The sequence below is a fragment of the Danio rerio genome, chromosome 1, assembly GCF_052040795.2.
Source record: "Danio rerio strain M-AB ecotype USA chromosome 1, GRCz13ab, whole genome shotgun sequence".
NCBI lineage: Eukaryota > Metazoa > Chordata > Actinopteri > Cypriniformes > Danionidae > Danio > Danio rerio.
Window position 1 is genome coordinate 27928750 of NC_141021.1, and position 19881 is coordinate 27948630.

The following is a 19881-nucleotide window of genomic DNA, read 5'->3' on the forward strand; positions in this document are numbered from 1 at the left end:
TTCTCACATTGTGAAGGGGTTTTTAGTGTTTCAGAATTTTCAGAATTCAGAATTTTCAGTTAATTTAGTTCTCCATGTTTTCTCATATAATTCATGAGAAGCCATGATGGGCAATAAAAGGAAAAAATTCCAGTCTTTCTGCTCTTATCATTCTTGCTGCTCCTACATTGTTCAGTCCACTTGTTATCTTGTCTGTGTCATTACTATAGCTACTAATGTAGATCACCAGCTCTCGAGTGAGTCCACTGCTCAATAAAAGTGGATCATTGTCTAGCACTTGGCAATTTTAAAAATATATATATTTTTTACATTGTATACATTCACACACTTTTCACCAAAATGACTTGCACTTCTTAGAGGGAAAACATTTAGTTTTTTTAGTTTTTTTTTGTTTGTTTTTCTGGGAATCAAACATCTTTGAAATAACAGGATTAAATTACATTTTTAAATAAATTCAAATGGACGACGCGGTGGCACAGTAGGTAGTGTTGTCGCCTTACATCTAGAAGGTCACTGGTTCGAGGCTCGGCTGGGTCAGTTGGCGTTTCTGTGTGGAGTTTGCATGTTCTCGCCGCGTTCGCGTGGGTTTCCTCCAGGTGCTCCAGTTTCCCTTACAAGTCTAAAGATATGTGGTACAGGTGAATTGGGTAAGCTAAAAATTGTCAGTGGTGTATGTGTGTGAATGGATGTTTCCCAGTGATGGGTTGCGGCTGGAAGGTCATCCGCTGTATAAAAACGTGCTAGATAAGTTGGCGATTCATTTAGCTTTGGCGACCCCAGATTAATCAAGGGACTAAGCTGAAAAGAAAATTGACGAATGAATAAATATATTTAAATAAAACCATTATTTTTGGCATAAGGAAACAAAGGCTATTAATCAACTTGCATGTTGTAGCAACTACCATTTTAGCTAAAGGAAATGGTAAAAATACTTTTTGACTTGGCGTTGCATTCTAAGGTGATGGCGTCCTTATGTGACATGCTGCTAAAGATGTGAGCGCAATGCTAACAAACGTCTTAGAAAAACAACTGAAAAGTATTGCAATGGAATATTAAAAAGGTGTTGTGTATGAATGTTCACTAACTGTTCAGCATCAAAACGAGAAATGTTTCTGTTTGAAACTGTGTACACATGGTTTCTGACTGTTTGACCAAAAGTGTTTTAAGATGTTCTTTGTCCTTGTGCAGACCATCAATACTGTGTCAGAGGTCATACGAGGCTCTGAAGTGAATCAGGACTACTTTGCATCTGTTAATGCACCATCTAACCCACCAAGGTCTGTTTTGTTCTTTACACTATTTGATAAAACCATACAAAAAAAATATATTATCAAAACAAAAAATATATTTTCTTGTGAAGAGTTGAGAATTTTACGTCTGTTTTTTTTTTTTTTTTTTGCTAGGCCTGCAATTGTGGTCCTTCTCATGTCCATGGTGAATGAGAGACAGCCGTTTGTTCTCCGCTGTGCTGTACTTTACTGTTTTCAGTGCTTTCTTTATAAGAATCAAAAAGGACAGGGGGAGATTGTTGCCACACTGCTGCCCTCCACTATTGATGGTAAGTTTTGACCCAACTAGTTCTGAGTTTAGTGCATTGGTCTTGAATCATCATGATTAATGGATTGCATGTAGTTGCACTGTTTTTGACACGTTGACAACAGGAGGACAAAATGTTCAAAATGTGTATTATCATACTTATACAGTGATCTGTAACCAAATATATTCAGAATTACATGGAAAGCTGTAGTACACATTCTCACCTAAACACATCATTAATTATTTAGAATTTTATCAAACATGATATAATACAAATTGTAAGTAATTTAGTCAATATTCTTACTTTTTTCAAAATACCAGAAAAAAATAAAAAATACTGCAATTGCAAAGTTGTAAATAAAAGATTTCCAGAGGAGGAAAATACCATTTTACTGGTTCCACAAACCCAATGTTACATCACTTGGGGATACTTTTGCCAACACCACAAATACATGGTATGGGTCTACATTTTCTTTTTTTGCCAAAAATCATTAGAATATTAAGAAAAGTCATTTGGTAGATTTATTTTCACAAATAGATAAAAACCCTTTTGTTCAGTAATATGCATGGCTAAGAACTTAATTTAATACTGAGAAAATCACCTTTAAAATTGAAATTATGACAGAAAACACATCTGTTTAGCTGTGCCTTTACTGAATGAGCACTGTGCTACGTCCGGCAGATCACACTATTGTTTTTCTCTTTTTTTTTCATTATTTTATAACCTGTTTTAACACGTTTAATCTTCTACTTGTCTCTTTTTTTCTGTTTATGTAAAGCACTTTAAATTGCCACAGTGTATGAAATGTTCTATACAAATAAACTTGCCTTGACTATTGTATTTCTTTTTAATCTTCAGATTCCTAATTGTCACATAATGCATAAATCCCAATTTCCAAAATTGACTCCTCTGACTGATGTTTACTCTCAATTTCTAAGTAAAAGTATGCTGTAAAATATGCAGTTTTTTTTTTCATTACATAGATTTGCTCGAAAGGGTAGGAAAATACTCTATGTGATAAATAATATATTTATATACTAAAATTAATAATTATTTTTAATTTATTTAGAAATACTATATTATTAAAAATGATAATTAAATTAAAATAAATATTTTGTAATGATATTATTGTACTATAAACCAAACTATCAAATCTAAAATCAAATAAAAAAGTTGAATCCTAAGTTTTGTCACCATTTCTGTTCATAATTTTTATGGACAGAATTTCAAAGCGCAGCCTTGGGTTAAAGGGGGTTCTTCGGGAACCACAGGATCTCATCTCTGTTATTCGCAGACGATGTTGTTCTGTTGGCTTCATCGAACATGAACCTTCAGCATGCACTAAGGCAGTTTGCTGCTGAATGTGACATGGCTGGAATAAGAATCGGCACCTCCAAGTCAGAGGCCATGGTGCTTCACCGGATAAAGGTGGTTTGCCATCTCAAGGTTGGAGGAAAGTCCTTACCCCTGGTGGAAGAGTTCAAGTATCTTGGGGTTTTGTTTATGAGTGAGGGAAGGATAGAACGTGAGATTGACAGGCGGATTGGTGCAGCTGCAGCATTAATGCAGTCAATGTACTGGTCAATCTACGTTCCTACTCTCACCTATGGTCATGAACTTTGGGCACAAAATCTCAGATACAAGTGCCCGAAATGAGTGTCCTTCGCAGGATGGCAGGGCGCACGCGTATAGACAGGGTGAGGAGCTATGTCACCCAGGAGGAGCTTGGAGTAGAGCTGCTGCTCCTCCACATCGAGAGAACTCAGCTGAGGTGGCTCTGACATCTGTTTCGAATGCCTCCAGGACGCCTACCTTAGAAGGTGTTCCAGGCATGTCCCACCTGGAGGAGGCCCTGGGGAACATTGGAGGGATTATGTCTCTCGGCTGGTCTGGAAACGCCTCGGGATCACCCCGGAGGAGCTGGAGGCAGTGTCTGGGGAGAGGGAAGTCTGGAGTTTTCTCCTAAGACTTCTGCCCCCGCGACCCTGCCCCGGATAAGCAGATTAAAATGACATGACAATGACATGACTAATATTTACATATCAATTGAATTAAATATCGGTAAAACGTGCTGCCCCTTTACATATGATTTTATTATTGTGGCCAATGATGTGGAGACATTGATCCAAATGAAGCAAATGTGGTTTATTAAGTGAACCAAAAACAGAAAATAAGAGCAAATCTGCTCCTATGCTCAATTTTTTTTTTATTATTTCTTGTTTGTGTACTTCATTACCCACAACATGTCTTTCTCTCTTTCTTTCTCTTCAGCAAACTCTATCTCAGCAGGCCAGTTGTTGTGTGGAGGTCTGTTCTCTGCAGACTCTCTGTCAAACTGGTGTGCCGCTGTTGCTTTGGCTCATGCACTGCAGGATAATCTCACCCAGAAAGAGCAGCTACTGCGGGTACAGTTGGCCACCAGTCTGGGCAAACCACCGGTTTCTCTTCTTCAGCAGTGCACTAACATCCTCTCCCAGGTACCATCTGTCAATCTCAAGATTTTTCAGTGACTGTTACAATCCATCTGTTGACATTTTGGTAGAGATGCATCGATTGTCTGTCCAAGAACCCGAACCAGAATCAGAAGCCTGACTGGTGACTGGCTGACCAATTTCAGTCGGACTTTATTTTTAGCGTCCATCATCAACAGAGATTATTTCCCTTTGGTCGAATTGACCTCTTTGCCTTTATATTAGCTATACTCATTATGACAGATTAATACTGTCAGTTAAGTAGTTTAAAATCATATTTGGGCCCTTGTCAGAAAGGTTTCTTTCAAGCTATTTTCGAAACATTTGCTGGGTATTTAAAGTTCTGCTATACATATCAGTCATAACTGCTTTCAGAGACAGAGAAAAAAACAGTAGTTACCTTTAGGTTGTCAGCAAATGCTTTACCAGAACAAGATAAAACAAATAAAAAAGTGTCTAAGATAATAGTAAAAAAGTATACATATAAATAATTAAGACATAATGTATACAATTTGGGAAAATGACATGTTTTGTTAGTGTTGTTGCAGTTTGGGGGAAGCTAATCTTTTATTTTAATAATATATATTGTTTTACACTTTAGATAAATCTTTAATGAATATTTTTTCTTATAAAAAAATTGAATTAAAAGTATATTTCTTGTTTGTAAATGCTCAGAATGAGCCAAGAAAATTCCATTCGGTGCATCTCTACATTTGGGTTCAAGCCCTATGGGATAATGTAACTCAGTCAGGACTAGTGAACTATTGTTTTTCATTTTTACATCAGTAATTCTACCTTTTCCTGTCAATAATGCACTCTCTCTGTTGAATGCCATGTTGTGTTTTGGTTGCTGGTCTAAAGCACGGAACGCTGCTTTGCTAATTTGTTCACCAGCTGACCATCAAAACCCCCTTTTTCAACCAGCTGCATGGCTTTCCAACAAGCTAGACCAGCACCAAACCAGCATGAAGCAGCCTTGGACCTTCATAAAAGTTGGTCTCTGGTGTTTTTGTGTTTTTTTTTTTGTTTGTTTTTTTGTTTTCAGCAAAACTGGGCTAGGTTTCCCAGCAGTAGTGCAGCTCATATGGGAATGGTAGCTTTTGGTTGTGAGTGAATTTCAAAGTGAAATGTATTGTGGTTTTTGCAGGGTGATAAGCTCAACCGAAGGGTGAGTATCTGAGCGTGGGCAATGTGATGGTGTGGCTTGGCCTCATTTTCCACATTGGGGCTTTTTTAGGTGTTTTGTGTTCCTTCTGTTTGCTGTTTCTGCCCTGTTTGTTGTGTTTCCTTACTGACCCCGGCAGCCCTGGCTTTGACGGTTTTATTTTCAACTGCTGACCGCATGCTCTTTCGGACCACAAGGTCTTTCGGGCTGGTTCTGGAAGATACAGATGTTTCGGACTAGATCTGTAAAATCTGTACTGATATTCACCCCTTTAAGGTGGAGGCTAAATCTAATTAGGTTGTATTAAGTATTCAAAACTATTTCAATTACTATTTCTGATTGCTTCTGCTGCTGCCCAGCACTTTCCTGTTTTGCTGTTTGCAAATTGTTTTTAATGAATATGTTTACCTAGTGTTGTTTTTTTTATAATTAACTCAGTTTCATTTCTGTCGAGTCATGATTTAGAACTGCATTTTAACACTAGCAAATTTGGCTTTACATCACATTAACTAGTGCTTATGGATTCTGTTGTTTTACTAACAGTTAAAAAATTAAATCTTCTCCATAGTGCTTCAACCAAACATTTATTTGCCCATTAGTGACAATCTCTTCCTCATTAGCATAGACAGCCCCAAGTGAGAAGCAGCCGTCCACCATTGAGCTTTTCACACTGTACCTGCTGAAGATAATATCAGAGACTAAGAAGCATTATAAATGTCAATTACAAACTCCGGATTCTGCTAGGACTGCCTTCTTTTGAGACACCTCATTTTTACATTTTCAGGTTTTCACAAAGAAAATTTTAGTCCTATTTTTAATCTGCTGCTATGCTAAATCAAAGCACAGACATTTGTAGCTCCACCTAGGCCTGTCACGATATCTTTTTTTTTTTGTACAATACATTGCACCAAAATATACTAAGATAAATTATATTATTGTCATTTTAATACCATTTAATGCCACTCATTAAATATGAGTCTGCTAGAGAGACAATAAAATGGCAAAACAATGCAAGTACACTCTTCTAAAGAACACATAATATTTCATTCTTAAAAAAAATTCATCTAATTATAGTCATTTTAACATTTAAATTATCAGGTTTTGAAATTACAATGTGAAAATGCATATCCTAAATAAATAATAATAAATGTTAACAAAAAAAAATGCAAGGTAAAAAGTAAAAGAAGCTGCCATATCTGCTGACAGATATATTTTCAGTTGTCAAGGCACCCACATGAAAAATACTGAAACCATTTATAGTAAATACTATAGTGTTTTTTTAATCATACTGACACTCCAATAGAGACAGAGATCTCACATAATCAGCTAAAATGTTGCTAGAATTGTTTTTAATGTATGGGTGATATATATTGCATCACCAAAAATAATTGAGGTCATGTCCATGTGTTGTGTGATAAGTCAATACATTGATTATTGTGACAGGCCTAGCTCCACCCGCTTTTGAAAAGAGCACAATCCAATTGGAATTCAAAGCAACAGTCACCAAAACAGCACAATTTGGATCAACGCATAAAAGGGCCAGGTTCAAATAGTTTGTGGGGTAGTTTGAGCTGAAACTTCACATAGACATTTTAGGCACATCAGGGACTTTTTACATTTTGTAAAAAAGGGACATAATAGGTGCCCTTTTAAAACTTACACCAATGATGCAGTTGATTGATCAGTAATGGCAGAAAAACATTTTTAGTTACCAAACTTTCTCGTCTAATAAATGCGAGATTTGGATTTCCACAAAAGCTTGTGCAGAAGAACTGATTTCAGTGTTGATGATGATAATAATAAATACAAATAATACATGTTACTAGAATTGTTGCAACATATTAGAGATGGACCGACAAAAAAAAATTGCTCAAAACTGCTTCAGTGTTCAGCGGTGCCCTCATAGGAATACATTTTAAAATAAAATAAAAAATCAAATTAGTGTAAAAAATATATATATATATCTATAATTGTAATAATATTTCACATTATGGTTTTTTGTTTCACTTATGATAGGGGGTTGTTGTGTTTAAAGCAGAATTTGACATTTTGAGGTGAAAGTTGTGAAAAATGTCTAATTATGCAGCAGCCTGTTCTATTATTTTCTATTTAAAATAAATTATAAAATAAGGTCTCTGATTGTAATCTTTAAAACTAAAGGAAGTTCTCTGCTTACCTAGACTGTGTAGTTCTTTTAAAAATATACAGTTTCAAACCTTTAGCAGTCACAGCTTTCTTCAAGAATGCGAGAGGCTAATCATGCTGATGCTAATGTTAACACATGCACTTGACATTTCTTGACGTCAACTAAAACTGGTGAATGCTTTGTTGTTTTGAGCAGTACAAGTACTTGATTTCCGATGCGACTCTTGTCTTGACTTTAGAGGTTGTTTTTGTATTTAGACCACATTTCACACTGAGGCACTTCAAACTTTGTTTCTGTGTTGCGAGTATCTCTGTGGATCCGAGCTTGCCTTTGATGTTTCCTACTGCTGTGTTTTCTTCACAAAACTCTATTAAAATTTTACACTTAGATGTTTTTTTCATGGGAAGTCATAGAGCTAATCTAAAATCATTGTTGTTAGATCACCCTGTTGTCGTTTTATCGGCAAAAGCCAATTAGTTTTAAAAAAATTGTGTTTGTGTGTTTGTGTGTGTGTGTGTGTGTGTGTGCGTGTGCGTGTGCGTGTGTGTGTGTGTGTGTGTGTGTGTGTGTCTGTAGATACTACAGAAAATTCTTAAAGCTTGGCTTTTAACCGTCTGCTTTGTCTTTTTCACTAATTAATATCTTTTATATAGTTTTCTATCTAATTGTTTGCCAAAGCAGTCTCATAAAACATACAGTGCTCAGCATATGAGTACACACCTCATAAATTTCTCATTTAAATGATGTGTTCTATAGGATGCTTTACAATATACATTAGTTTAGTCAGTACCGAAGCCAAATCTGGAGCTAATCTAACAAAATAATGTACAATAATGGTTTGAAAATTACTAGCCCAAATGATGTTTAACAGAGCAAGGAAATTTCACAGTATGTCTGATTATATTGTTTTCTTCTGGAGAGAGTCCTATTTGTTTTATTTTGGCTGGAATTAGTTTAAAATTTTTTAAACTTCATTTTAAGGTCAAAATTATTAGCCCCTTTAAACCATATCCTTTTTTCAATAGTCTACAGAACAAACTATCATTATACAATGACTTGCCTAATTACCCTAACCTGCCTAGTTAACCTATATATCCTAGTTAAGCCTTTAAATGTCACGTTAAGCTATATAGAAGTGTCTTGAAAAATATCTAGTCAAATATTATTTACTGTCATCATGGCAAAGATAAAATAGATCAGTTATTAGAAATGAGGTATTAAAACTATTATGTTTAGAAATGTTGAAAAAATCTTCTCCGTTAAAAAGAAATTGGGGAAAAAAATAAACAAGGGGGCTAATAATTCAGAGGGGCTAATAATTCTGACTTCAACTGTGCGTGCGTGCGTGCGTGCGTGCGTGCGTGCGTGTGTGTGTGTGTGTGTGTGTGTGTGTGTATAATATGTATATCTCACAAATTAAATAAATGACTTGTGTGTATATATATATATTATTTTTTTATTGTTTTTTTTTTTTTTTTTTTTTTTTGCTTGTCTGGCCCACTTAAGTCATGTTAAATCATGGATAATAACAAAATAATCATAATTATCATGAATATGATATTTGTCATAAATAAGCAGCTCCATGTCTTTTTGGACTGTAAACCGAAAAAATCCTATATTTAAAAGGGCGTACAGTACCCATGTACTATTTTGTTGATGAGATTGGTCATCCAGTAAATGACCCTTTCATACTTGTAAAATCCAAAGGATACTTTAAGCTTATTCATTGAGAATGTAAGCTGTCTTTCTTTAGCTCTAGATTCAATATGAATACAACTTGACCCTCTTAGCTACATAATGATTCAAATTTATACTTGATTTAAGTTTATTTTATGTACTGAACATTACATGATTTAAGTTTATTTACTGTACTGTACAGTACATCTAATTGCAAGCAAAACAGGTCAAAGACAAGGGTTAGATGGGCTTCACCTGCTCAATTTTGCTATTTTTCTTTTACTTTTCTCTAAGAATGAGCAAATATGATTTGGTTAACATTGGAAATATTGGAATATTGGAAGTTGACATTTACACTGTGAAATGAGAGTTCTTGCAGCACAGTCTTTTCTGAACATGTTTGCTTATTTCTTAGATGTTAAAAGTGAATGTTTGCACCATGTGTCCTACAGTATAAGTGAGTAAATAATTTCATGTTTTCTTCTGTGTACAGGGCAGTAGGGTGCAGACGAAGGTCGGTCTCCTCATGTTGCTCTGCACCTGGATCAGTAACTGTCCAATCGCTGTCATGCACTTCCTGCACAATCAAGACAATGTTCCCTTTGTATCCTTTTGATAAACCTGATTTATTTACTTGATATACACACATACCGCTTGTTTTATCGTTCTGCACTTTGATGATAACGTTTAAATCGTAGTTAATAATTGACGGATTAAACTCTCTGTGAATGCTTAAAGGTGGCTTACTAAAACATGAATTGTGTTAATTGTTCCAAACCATTCAGATGGTTTGAACACATGATACAAATATGACTAAATAAATATGATATATAAACTATATATAAGAATTAGAGAATTAGAGAGCATTAGAGAAACCACAGAAAGACACTGTAAGAACAGAAATCTAATGATTCTCTTTATACCCAAAATGTTCATTTGTGTTCAGTCCTATTGGTTTAAAAGGACATTAACCCTTTTTGTAGTGAACAAACCCAAACTAATCCTAGGTTTCAAGATTTACTTTAATTTTACTTTACTGTACTAATCGTATTTCTATGAGAAACTTCACAGTAAATCCACTGAAGTCTATCTACATTTTTTTGTACTTTAAAAGTGATATATAATCTTAGGCCTTAAAACAAAGAAACAAAAATAACAAGACAATCTTTCACATTACTTTTCTTAAAAAGTTACTAAGTAATAATTTAGTTTCTTTTTTTTTAAATAAAAGTGACCTAGGATTTTAAAGACATTTAAAAGCAACTTTAACACTGCTTATTTATTTTAATGATCACTATTTTGTTTAAATTATGCACTGTGTCAGACAAAAACATGACTATTCCCTGTTAATAACAAACAAAGCGAAAATCAAGAAAACATGTCTAAAAAACTTTATACAAGCAGATGCCATGAAACCTCCACTTGTACAAAGGGAAGACAAATAAATTGACTAAAGATCAAATATACATGTTCGAATGTTCGCTTTTTTTATTTATTATTATTGTTTATTTAGTATTTATTTTGTTTTGTTTCCTTAAATTCTGTGTTCAGTTGACAGGACAAATCTCAGAAAATCTGGGTGAGGATGAGCGACTGGTTCAGGGTCTCTGTGCTCTGTTGTTGGGGATTTGTATCTACTATAACGACAACAGTTTAGAGAACTACACTAAGTATGTTTACTTTCTTGCTTTGTTTCCTTCAACGCTTCCTTTTGTTGACGAGTCTTATGACTAGGGCTGGCAGTTGATTTCAAATTAGTCACAATCAGTCTTATTTTATTTCCTCTTCATTTAGGTAATTAAAGTAGTAATTATTAAATGCTATGTCCTTTAACAGTGTTTAATATAATTGTTACGATTTAAATGATGTTAAATAAAGGGGAAGAGGAGTAACATTAACTTTTGGGTGAAACACATAAGCAACCACACAACATCAATAAATGAGGGACAAAAACCAAGACCAGCTAAATGCAATACGTGATTTTATTTACAAAAATAGTGATAATAATGAATGCCAAAAAAAATGTATATAGAAAGATTCTTGAATATTTACAAAGAGACATTGAATTTCACAGATAACAAATGCATAAGACGTTTGACCAGATATGGGAGAGTTGGAGAAATGAGACGCGGGCGGCATCCAAACAATAAAAATAAATAAAACAAAAACAATCTATTTGGCCCAATCTCTACCCTATCTATCCAAAATAAAAATGCAGAAGTTATTGAAAAGAATCTTCGCGTCTAATACGCACTACCTAACCTACGCTGATCTTTGATGGAAAAACCAAAAGTACAGTGGGTGGAGCACGCCCCTTACCTAGTGTGTCTAATAAAAGATATTCAAGCTACTTGTGCACAATGTATGTCGCACGACATTCTTACCTGTCCCACTCTCCAACCTCAGATGCGCATGACATCGACGGTAGACAAATGGAGAACAAATAACGGACAGATACCAAATTGTTACACACAGTAGACATATATCAAAAACCACAGACACACAGCACAACACAGCAATTCAGGGCCTCCAGTGTAGCGTCCTGTCACCACTTTTATGCCACGGTGGCAGCGGCTGGATTGGAGACCTTGGATGACGTCAAGGGGGGCATGGCAAACAGCTGGGCAGCGGTAGCCAATCGGAGCCACTGTATAGGTGGAAGCGGGAGAGAGGTAGAGAGCAAGCGAGCACGGTGAGAGAGAGAGAGACTAGCGAGAAAAAAAATATATATATATAAATAATAATTACGCAACACAGAAATGTACAGGAATGTAACATCCTCACCCTAAAGAACAAACATATTATGTTTGTAACTCGTGACAACAAATGAATAAATAAATAAATAAATAAGCACAAGCATTTTAAGAAAAATGCAATCAACTTAAGCTCGAGAAAGAGCATCTGCCACCACGTTTTCGGCTCCCTTCTTATGGAAAATGGTTAGGTTGTAGTCCTGCAAAATCAGCGACCACTGCATAAGGCGTTGATTTTGATTGAACATCCTTGACAAGAACACAAGCGGATTATGATCTGTATAGACTGCAACCGGAATGCAGGTGGATCCGATATAAACCTCAAAATACTGCACTGCAAGAAGAAGGGCTAAAGCTTCTTTCTCAATAGTTGAGTAATTCAACTGATGTTTATTGAATTTCTTGGAGAAATAACAAATCGGGTGATCGATACCAAAATTATCTTCCTGCATGAGGACAGCACCTGCACCAACTCCACTGGCATCAACTTCCAATTTGAAAGCTTTAGTCACATCTGGTGCAGCTAATACAGGTTTACTACACAAGAGTGCTTTCACATTGTCAAACGCACGCTGACATTCCTCTGTCCATACATAGGGCACAGCCGGGCTAAGAAGGTTAGTAAGAGGGTTAACCACAGTTGAAAAGTTTCTACAAAAACTACGGTAATAGCCAGACATGCCAAGAAACCTGCGCAGTTCGCGTCTGGTTTTTGGGATGGGAAACTCAGAGATGGCAGTGACCTTAGCTTCAACTGGACGAACTTGACCTTTACCAACTTCCTTTCCCAGATATGTAACGGTAGCTTGGCCGAATTCACATTTTGCTAAATTAAGGGTCAGTGATGCATTTGCTAGCCTCTCAAACACTGTCCTTAAAAGAGCAATATGTTCTTTCCAGTCAGATGAATATACCACCAAATCGTCAAGGTATGCGTTGCAATTTGGAACACCGGCTAAAACAATATTGACGAGTCTCTGAAATGTTGCGGGGGCGTTTCGCATGCCGAAAGCCATAACGGAATATTGAAGAAAATAATCCGGAGTAACGAATGCAGAAATTTCAGAAGCTTGTGGACTAAGTGGAATTTGCCAATACCCTTTAAGTAAGTCTAATTTTGTGACAAACTGTGCAGTACCAAGGCTATCAATACAGTCTTCTATCCGCGGTAACGGATATGAATCCGGTACAGTGACGGCATTTATTTTTCTGTAGTCTGTACAGAATCGATAAGTTCCATCCGGCTTTGGAACGAGCAAACACGGACTACTCCAAGGACTACTGCTATGAACCGCCAAATTATTATCAAGCAAATATTCGGCTTCGGTTCGCATTATGGATCTCTTTGTGGTATTCACTCTATAAGCATGTTGCTTTATCGGAGCAGAGCAGTTGATTTTAATGTCATGCTTTAATACTGTGGTCTGCGTAGGAATGTCTCCAAATAATTGTGGAAAATCATAAATGAGACACTCAACATCTTTTTGTTGTTCGATAGACAAGTGAACTAATTGCGTGGACAAAAGTTTCAGCATATCTGAATTGCTTAAGCGCGGTGACTGAACTGATGCTTTGCGCAAAACCACTCCATCATCATCTGCACTGGGCAAATGAAGGGAGGAGGATAACACATCACAGACTGCAGCAGAAGAGATCGCGGGCCCTGCGATCTGAACTGTGGATTTAATAGGTGAAGTTCTGGAGTGATATGGTTTAAGCATATTGATGTAACATACGCGTGACTGACGTCTTCTGTCAGGGGTGTCAATAACGTAATCAGTATCACTTATCTTTTCCAAAACTCGGTACGGGCCAGAAAATCTAGCAGAAAGAGCGGAGCCAGGAATAGGCAGCAGAACAAGAACTTCGTCACCAGGTTGAAAATAACGAGAGAGAGCATTTGTATCATACCGTCTCTTCATGCCTGATTGCGCAACAGAGAGGGATTCTCGAGCGAGAGAACACGCAGCATGCAAATGCTCTCGAAATCGACTAACAAAGTCCAGAATATTACACTTAACGTTTGAGTCAGTGTTTAAAATATTTTCCTTCAAAATTTTCAAAGGTCCCCGAAACCCGTGTGCATAAATTAGATCTGCGGGGCTAAATCCAAGCGATTCTTGAACGGTTTCACGCACTGCGAACAAAACCAGTGGCACACCCTCGTCCCAGTCTTTTTCAGTGTCCATTGCATATTTTCTTAACATGCTTTTCAAGGTTTGATGGAACCTCTCAAGCGCACCCTGACTTTCGGGGTGATATGCACTAGAATGACGGTGGGAAATGCCAAGGGTTTTTAGAATTTGTGAGAACAATTTAGAGAGAAAATTAGTTCCTTGATCTGTTTGAACAACTTTAGGAAGTCCGAATGTAGAAAAAAATTTAACGAGTGTTTTTGAGACGGCAGAAGCTGTAATTTTACGCAGTGGCACTGCTTCAGGAAAACGGGTTGCGCGGCACATAATAGTTAGAAGAAATTGATTTCCTGATTTAGTCTTTGGCAAGGGTCCGACACAATCAACGATAACATTTTCAAATGGCTCACCAATCACAGGAATAGGCACAAGAGGGGCAGGGGGAATCACCTGATTAGGCTTTCCAGTGACCTGACAAGTATGACAGGTGCGACAATATTCAGCCACATTCTTTTTCATGCCCGGCCAAAAAAAATGTCTAATGATACGATCATACGTTTTTGTCACCCCCAAATGTCCTGACATGTGATGATCATGAGCTAAACTCATAATTTGTTGTCTGTACAGATCAGGTATGACAATTTGATACACATCACTCCAGTCTAAGTCTCCTCTGTTATTAGGACTCCACTTTCTCATCAGCAGACCATCTTCAACAAAATATGCAACCTGACTCTTTTTAGCTACCTCAGGATCCAGAGCCGAATCAAAGCATTTACTCAAATTAGGATCTTTTCGTTGCGCAGCACACATTTGATCTCTGGTGATATTTAATGGTAAAGCATTAGAATTTAGTGGCGCATGCGCTCTTACCGACACTGAACTTGAGTGAGCCTTTGAACTTGACTCTGAATCAGAGGGAGGAGAAGGTAACTGGTCTGCAAAAACTGAAGCCATAAAAGTGTCATCCAACGCGGCGTCCTCGCCAGCTCTGCGCATTTGCGCTCGTGTGACAGCACACGCAGAAAACACTTCAGGATAGTTTTTTGTAAAAATGTCAGGTGAAGAGGACACAGTCGGACTGTCTAACACTTCCACAACAGGCATCACTTTCCCTCCTGCTAAATCATTTCCTAAAATGATGTCAACTCCATTTACAGGCAAAGAAGAACGCACACCAACTTTCACAAATCCTGTAATTAGATCGCATTGCAAATGTACACGGTGTAAAGGCACATTTACAATACCCATCTCAAATCCTTGAACTAAAACGCTGGCACAGCAGTACGATTTATCTGACAGCGGTAAACAATCAGAAAGAATAAAGCTCTGAGCGGCGCCAGTGTCACGCAAGATTTGAACTTCTTTCTGATCATGCGGCTCTCCAGATAAAGAAATCCAACCTTTCATTAGAAAAGGCGCAAAACTGCTATTGCAAGCATCACTCGGTAACACAGTAACCGAATTCACAAATCCAACACTTTTTGGCTGTTGCTGTTTTCTTTTTAAATTAATACAGTCAGATAATTTGTGCCCTTTCTTGTGGCAGTAGTAACACTCAAGGTCATTTTTAGTAGTTTGTGGACTGAAATTCGAACTAGATGGTTGTGACTGCACATGCGAGCCAGATGAGCTCTTTTCGGGACGCACTGAAGTAAACACATTTTTATGCGTTAGCACAAACTCATCTGCAAGCACAGCTGCTTGAGACACAGTGGACACTTTCTGTTCATTTAAATAAACTACTACCTTTTCTGGTAAACACGACTTGAACTCCTCAATTAACAGCAATTCTCGTAACTTTGCAAAATCAGTTACCTGACATGCAGCACACCACTTATCAAACAGGACTGATTTCTCCCGTGAAAACTCCACAAATGTCTGATGGCTATTTTTCTTATGGTTTCTAAATCTTTGCCGATAAGCTTCTGGTACCAGCTCATAAGCACGAAGGACTGCTGACTTGACAGTGTCATACTGCAAACTATCTTCTAATGAAAGAGTCGAGCAGACTTCCTGAGCCTTCCCTATCAACTTACACTGGAGGAGAAGAGACCAGACATCTTTTGGGCAACGCAGAGCAGACGCAATGCGCTCGAAAGCGTTAAAATATGTATCAACTTCGCTTTCTCTAAACTGGGGAATAAGAGCTACAGAACGGCTGACATCAAAGGCAAGCGAGGATGGTTCAGACGGCGGGGGGGACACAGGACTGTGCGCAGTGCTTGACTGCGCAGCTGGGCTGGCAGCAGCCTTCGCAGCATCCAGCTCAAGCTGTCTTAGCCTTACTTGCGTATCAGCCTCGATCTCCAGCTTACGTATTTGTACACGCATGTCTAATTCAGCTTGGCGAGCCTGCATCTTTTCCTGCGTCTCCATTTGCATTCGGGCCAGACGTACCTTTAAACGTACGTCTTCTCTAGACTCAGGGGAAAAAGGATAAAAGGGAGGAAGAGCAGGCTTACCATCAGCCTCCGCCTCGGCATCTACTTCATCCAAACCTTCACCCAAACCTTCACCCAGCTCATTCAAGGAATCAGCAGGCCGCGCCTCCATGCTGGAATGTCGCATGCCCTCACCGCCTTCATCACTCCCCTGCAGTATTTTCAGCTCAACCAAGCGTGTCTCAACCAAACGTTTGATCTCTTTCTTTAAAGCCTGTTTTTCAACAGAAATGTCATAATGGCTTGCAATAATCAATAAGTCATCTTTTCTACACTTATCAATTTGTTCCCAACTCGGTTTGAGAATAAAAGCCTGTAAATCAAATACGACCATAATGCCTGCACACAGCGTCAGCTATCTCACACAACACCACCCAACACTTAAGATATATGTGTGGATGCAAATAGTTTCACTTCCAATTTTTTTTTTTTTTGGGAATCTTTCTTTATCCCAGACGAGCCCCCATTTAATGTTACGATTTAAATGATGTTAAATAAAGGGGAAGAGGAGTAACATTAACTTTTGGGTGAAACACATAAGCAACCACACAACATCAATAAATGAGGGACAAAAACCAAGACCAGCTAAATGCAATACGTGATTTTATTTACAAAAATAGTGATAATAATGAATGCCAAAAAAAATGTATATAGAAAGATTCTTGAATATTTACAAAGAGACATTGAATTTCACAGATAACAAATGCATAAGACGTTTGACCAGATATGGAGAGTTGGAGAAATGAGACGCGGGCGGCATCCAAACAATAAAAATAAATAAAACAAAAACAATCTATTTGGCCCAATCTCTACCCTATCTATCCAAAATAAAAATGCAGAAGTTATTGAAAAGAATCTTCGCGTCTAATACGCACTACCTAACCTACGCTGATCTTTGATGGAAAAACCAAAAGTACAGTGGGTGGAGCACGCCCCTTACCTAGTGTGTCTAATACAAAGATATTCAAGCTACTTGTGCACAATGTATGTCGCACGACATTCTTACCTGTCCCACTCTCCAACCTCAGATGCGCATGACATCGACGGTAGACAAATGGAGAACAAATAACGGACAGATACCAAATTGTTACACACAGTAGACATATATCAAAAACCACAGACACACAGCACAACACAGCAATTCAGGGCCTCCAGTGTAGCGTCCTGTCACCACTTTTATGCCACGGTGGCAGCGGCTGGATTGGAGACCTTGGATGACGTCAAGGGGGGCACGGCAAACAGCTGGGCAGCGGTAGCCAATCGGAGCCACTGTATAGGTGGAAGCGGGAGAGAGGTAGAGAGCAAGCGAGCACGGAGAGAGAGAGAGAGACTAGCGAGAAAAAATATATATATATATAAATAATAATTACGCAACACAGAAATGTACAGGAATGTAACAATAATGATAGAGAACCAAATAAAATGGCAGGTGGTAGAACTTTTACCTTTAAGTAATGAACATGGAGCAATAGAAAGCAAATTTAAAAATATAACTCATTTGCAGAACTAAGCAAAATTTGTTTTGATGTTAAATTGATGTTAAAGAGATGGTTGACCCAAACCTTAAAGTTCTCCCATTATTGACTTTCTTCTGTTGAACAAAAAAGAAGATAATTTAAAGATAGCTGAAGTAAGTTTTTCATACTATGGATGTCAATTTTTTACTAGTTTTCAGCATTCTTTAAAATGTATTCTTTTGCATTTACCAGAATAAAGAAACTAAAAGTTTGACACCACTTAAATGTGAGTTAATAGTGTGTAAATGTTTATGTTTGGGTGAACTTTCCCCTAAAATATCACATATATTTATAACTACTAAACTTAAAAATGCTCTCTCTCATTATTTACAGTTCTACCTCACACTCTGTTTAACAAAATATCTTTTTTTCTGTTCACAGAGAAAAGCTGAAGCAGTTGATTGAGAAGCGCATAGGAAAGGAAAACTTTGTGGAGAAATTGGCCTTTATAACGAAACACGAATTATATTCCCGGGCGGCTCAGAAACCTCAGCCAGCCTTTTCCACACCAGAACACATGCTGTTTGATCATGAATTTACCAAACTTGTCAAAGAGTTGGAAGGTAAGTGTCATATTTGAATTTGTTTACCCTTGTGAAGCTGATCTTTTAAGTGGCTAAATGGCTAAATTAAACTCACAAAAGGTAAAAAAAAAAAAAAAAAAAAGCCCTTTGGGACATTTTAAACAGCCTTAAAGACACAACACTATGTGAAATTTGACTACTGCAACCCTTTAGGATGGGCCAGAAGGTTTCTATTTTCGTAATCTGGTGCTCTTTGATTGTTCACAGGTATGATAACAAAAGCAGTGCTAAGGTCAAGCGAAGAAGAGAAAAAGGAGGAAGAGGTTAAGAAAACACTAGAGCAACATGACAGCATTGTAACCCAATACAAAGAGTTGATCAGAGAACAGGTAAAAATGCACCAAACTATTCAATATCTTATTCACTCATTGAAAATTAAAATAAGTGTCACTGAGTGTTATTAGAAGACTTGTTTCTATAAATATTCTATAAGTAATCATGCTGTGAGTTTATTAAATGATTATTTCTTTGAGTATCTGATTGTCGTCTGTAAGCTGATACACTTAACCATATTGAAATGCAATTTTTCTGTATTAAAAGCAATATAGGTCTTAAGAAAATGGGTTTCTCCTTATTAAACAGTGCTTTCTCCTTCATCTGCAAGCTTTCTGGAAGAGAATTTCTAAAAAAAAAAAAAAACAGGCATACTTTGTTAAACCACCCTCTTTATCCCTCTTTAATTGCAGGATTCTCAGATAAACGAGCTGAAAAAACAAGTGACCGCTCTTACATCCCAGACTGAAAATTTGGAGAGCACCATAACACAACAGCTTTCTCAGATCCAGCAGCACAAAGATCAGTACAACATCCTCAAACTTAAACTAGGTACCGAGCAAACATCAGATAAATGTCCATTGAATTAGAAGTGTTTAAATAGAAATCCATAGTATTTAAACCAATTTTAACAGAATCACTGTAACGTATGTTCACTCCTTCACATTGTGCAGGTAAAGATACGCAGCAGGCAGGTAATCAGGCGGAGGCAGCTCATGTCAATGGCCTCCAGCCAGAAGAGCTAAGTCAGCTCAGAGAACGACTCGAGGAAGTGCAAAGACAAAACCAGCTATTGCAGACACAACTGACTGAGAAGGACTCTCTAATAACCAGCCTGGTATGTGTGTGTCTGTTTCCTGAAATAGATTTTTTTATATATATGGCTATAATGTATGTTACCCTAATATGAAACCATTTGCATTTTTATTCATGCATTTAGCATTTAAAAAAAAAAAATACAATTAAACTGGGGGCGTCTTGGCTGACACGTCTCTACAATATCACATGGTGGTCGGGGACAGTGCCTCTGTACTGGGCAATTGGGGTGGTGGTTCCAATTTTTATGAAGGGGGACCAGAGGGTGGACTTGTTTCCAGTGCATTTTGGACTCCAGTAGGGCTGTCCTTTGAATTTCTGTCCATAAAAATTATGAACGGAATTGCCGAGAGAGCGTAGCCT

The 19881-nt window shown here is 37.4% G+C and overlaps 1 protein-coding gene across 3 annotated transcripts in view; it reads left to right on the forward strand.

Annotated features, from left to right (window-relative positions):
• The window catches only part of uso1 (USO1 vesicle transport factor), a 49542-nt gene that overhangs the window by 20651 nt on the left and 9010 nt on the right, over nucleotides 1-19881 (forward strand). For 2 of the 3 annotated variants that reach the window (XM_087235306.1, NM_200155.1), the window contains 10 exons: nucleotides 1189-1277; nucleotides 1404-1558; nucleotides 3809-4014; nucleotides 5156-5176; nucleotides 9490-9600; nucleotides 10548-10666; nucleotides 18227-18408; nucleotides 18637-18758; nucleotides 19116-19254; nucleotides 19377-19540. In XM_087235306.1, coding sequence (XP_087091432.1) covers nucleotides 1189-1277; nucleotides 1404-1558; nucleotides 3809-4014; nucleotides 5156-5176; nucleotides 9490-9600; nucleotides 10548-10666; nucleotides 18227-18408; nucleotides 18637-18758; nucleotides 19116-19254; nucleotides 19377-19540 — 1308 coding nt within the window. The remainder of the gene's footprint in view (nucleotides 1-1188; nucleotides 1278-1403; nucleotides 1559-3808; nucleotides 4015-5155; nucleotides 5177-9489; nucleotides 9601-10547; nucleotides 10667-18226; nucleotides 18409-18636; nucleotides 18759-19115; nucleotides 19255-19376; nucleotides 19541-19881) is intronic. The other variant, XM_087235307.1, reaches the window with a different exon arrangement.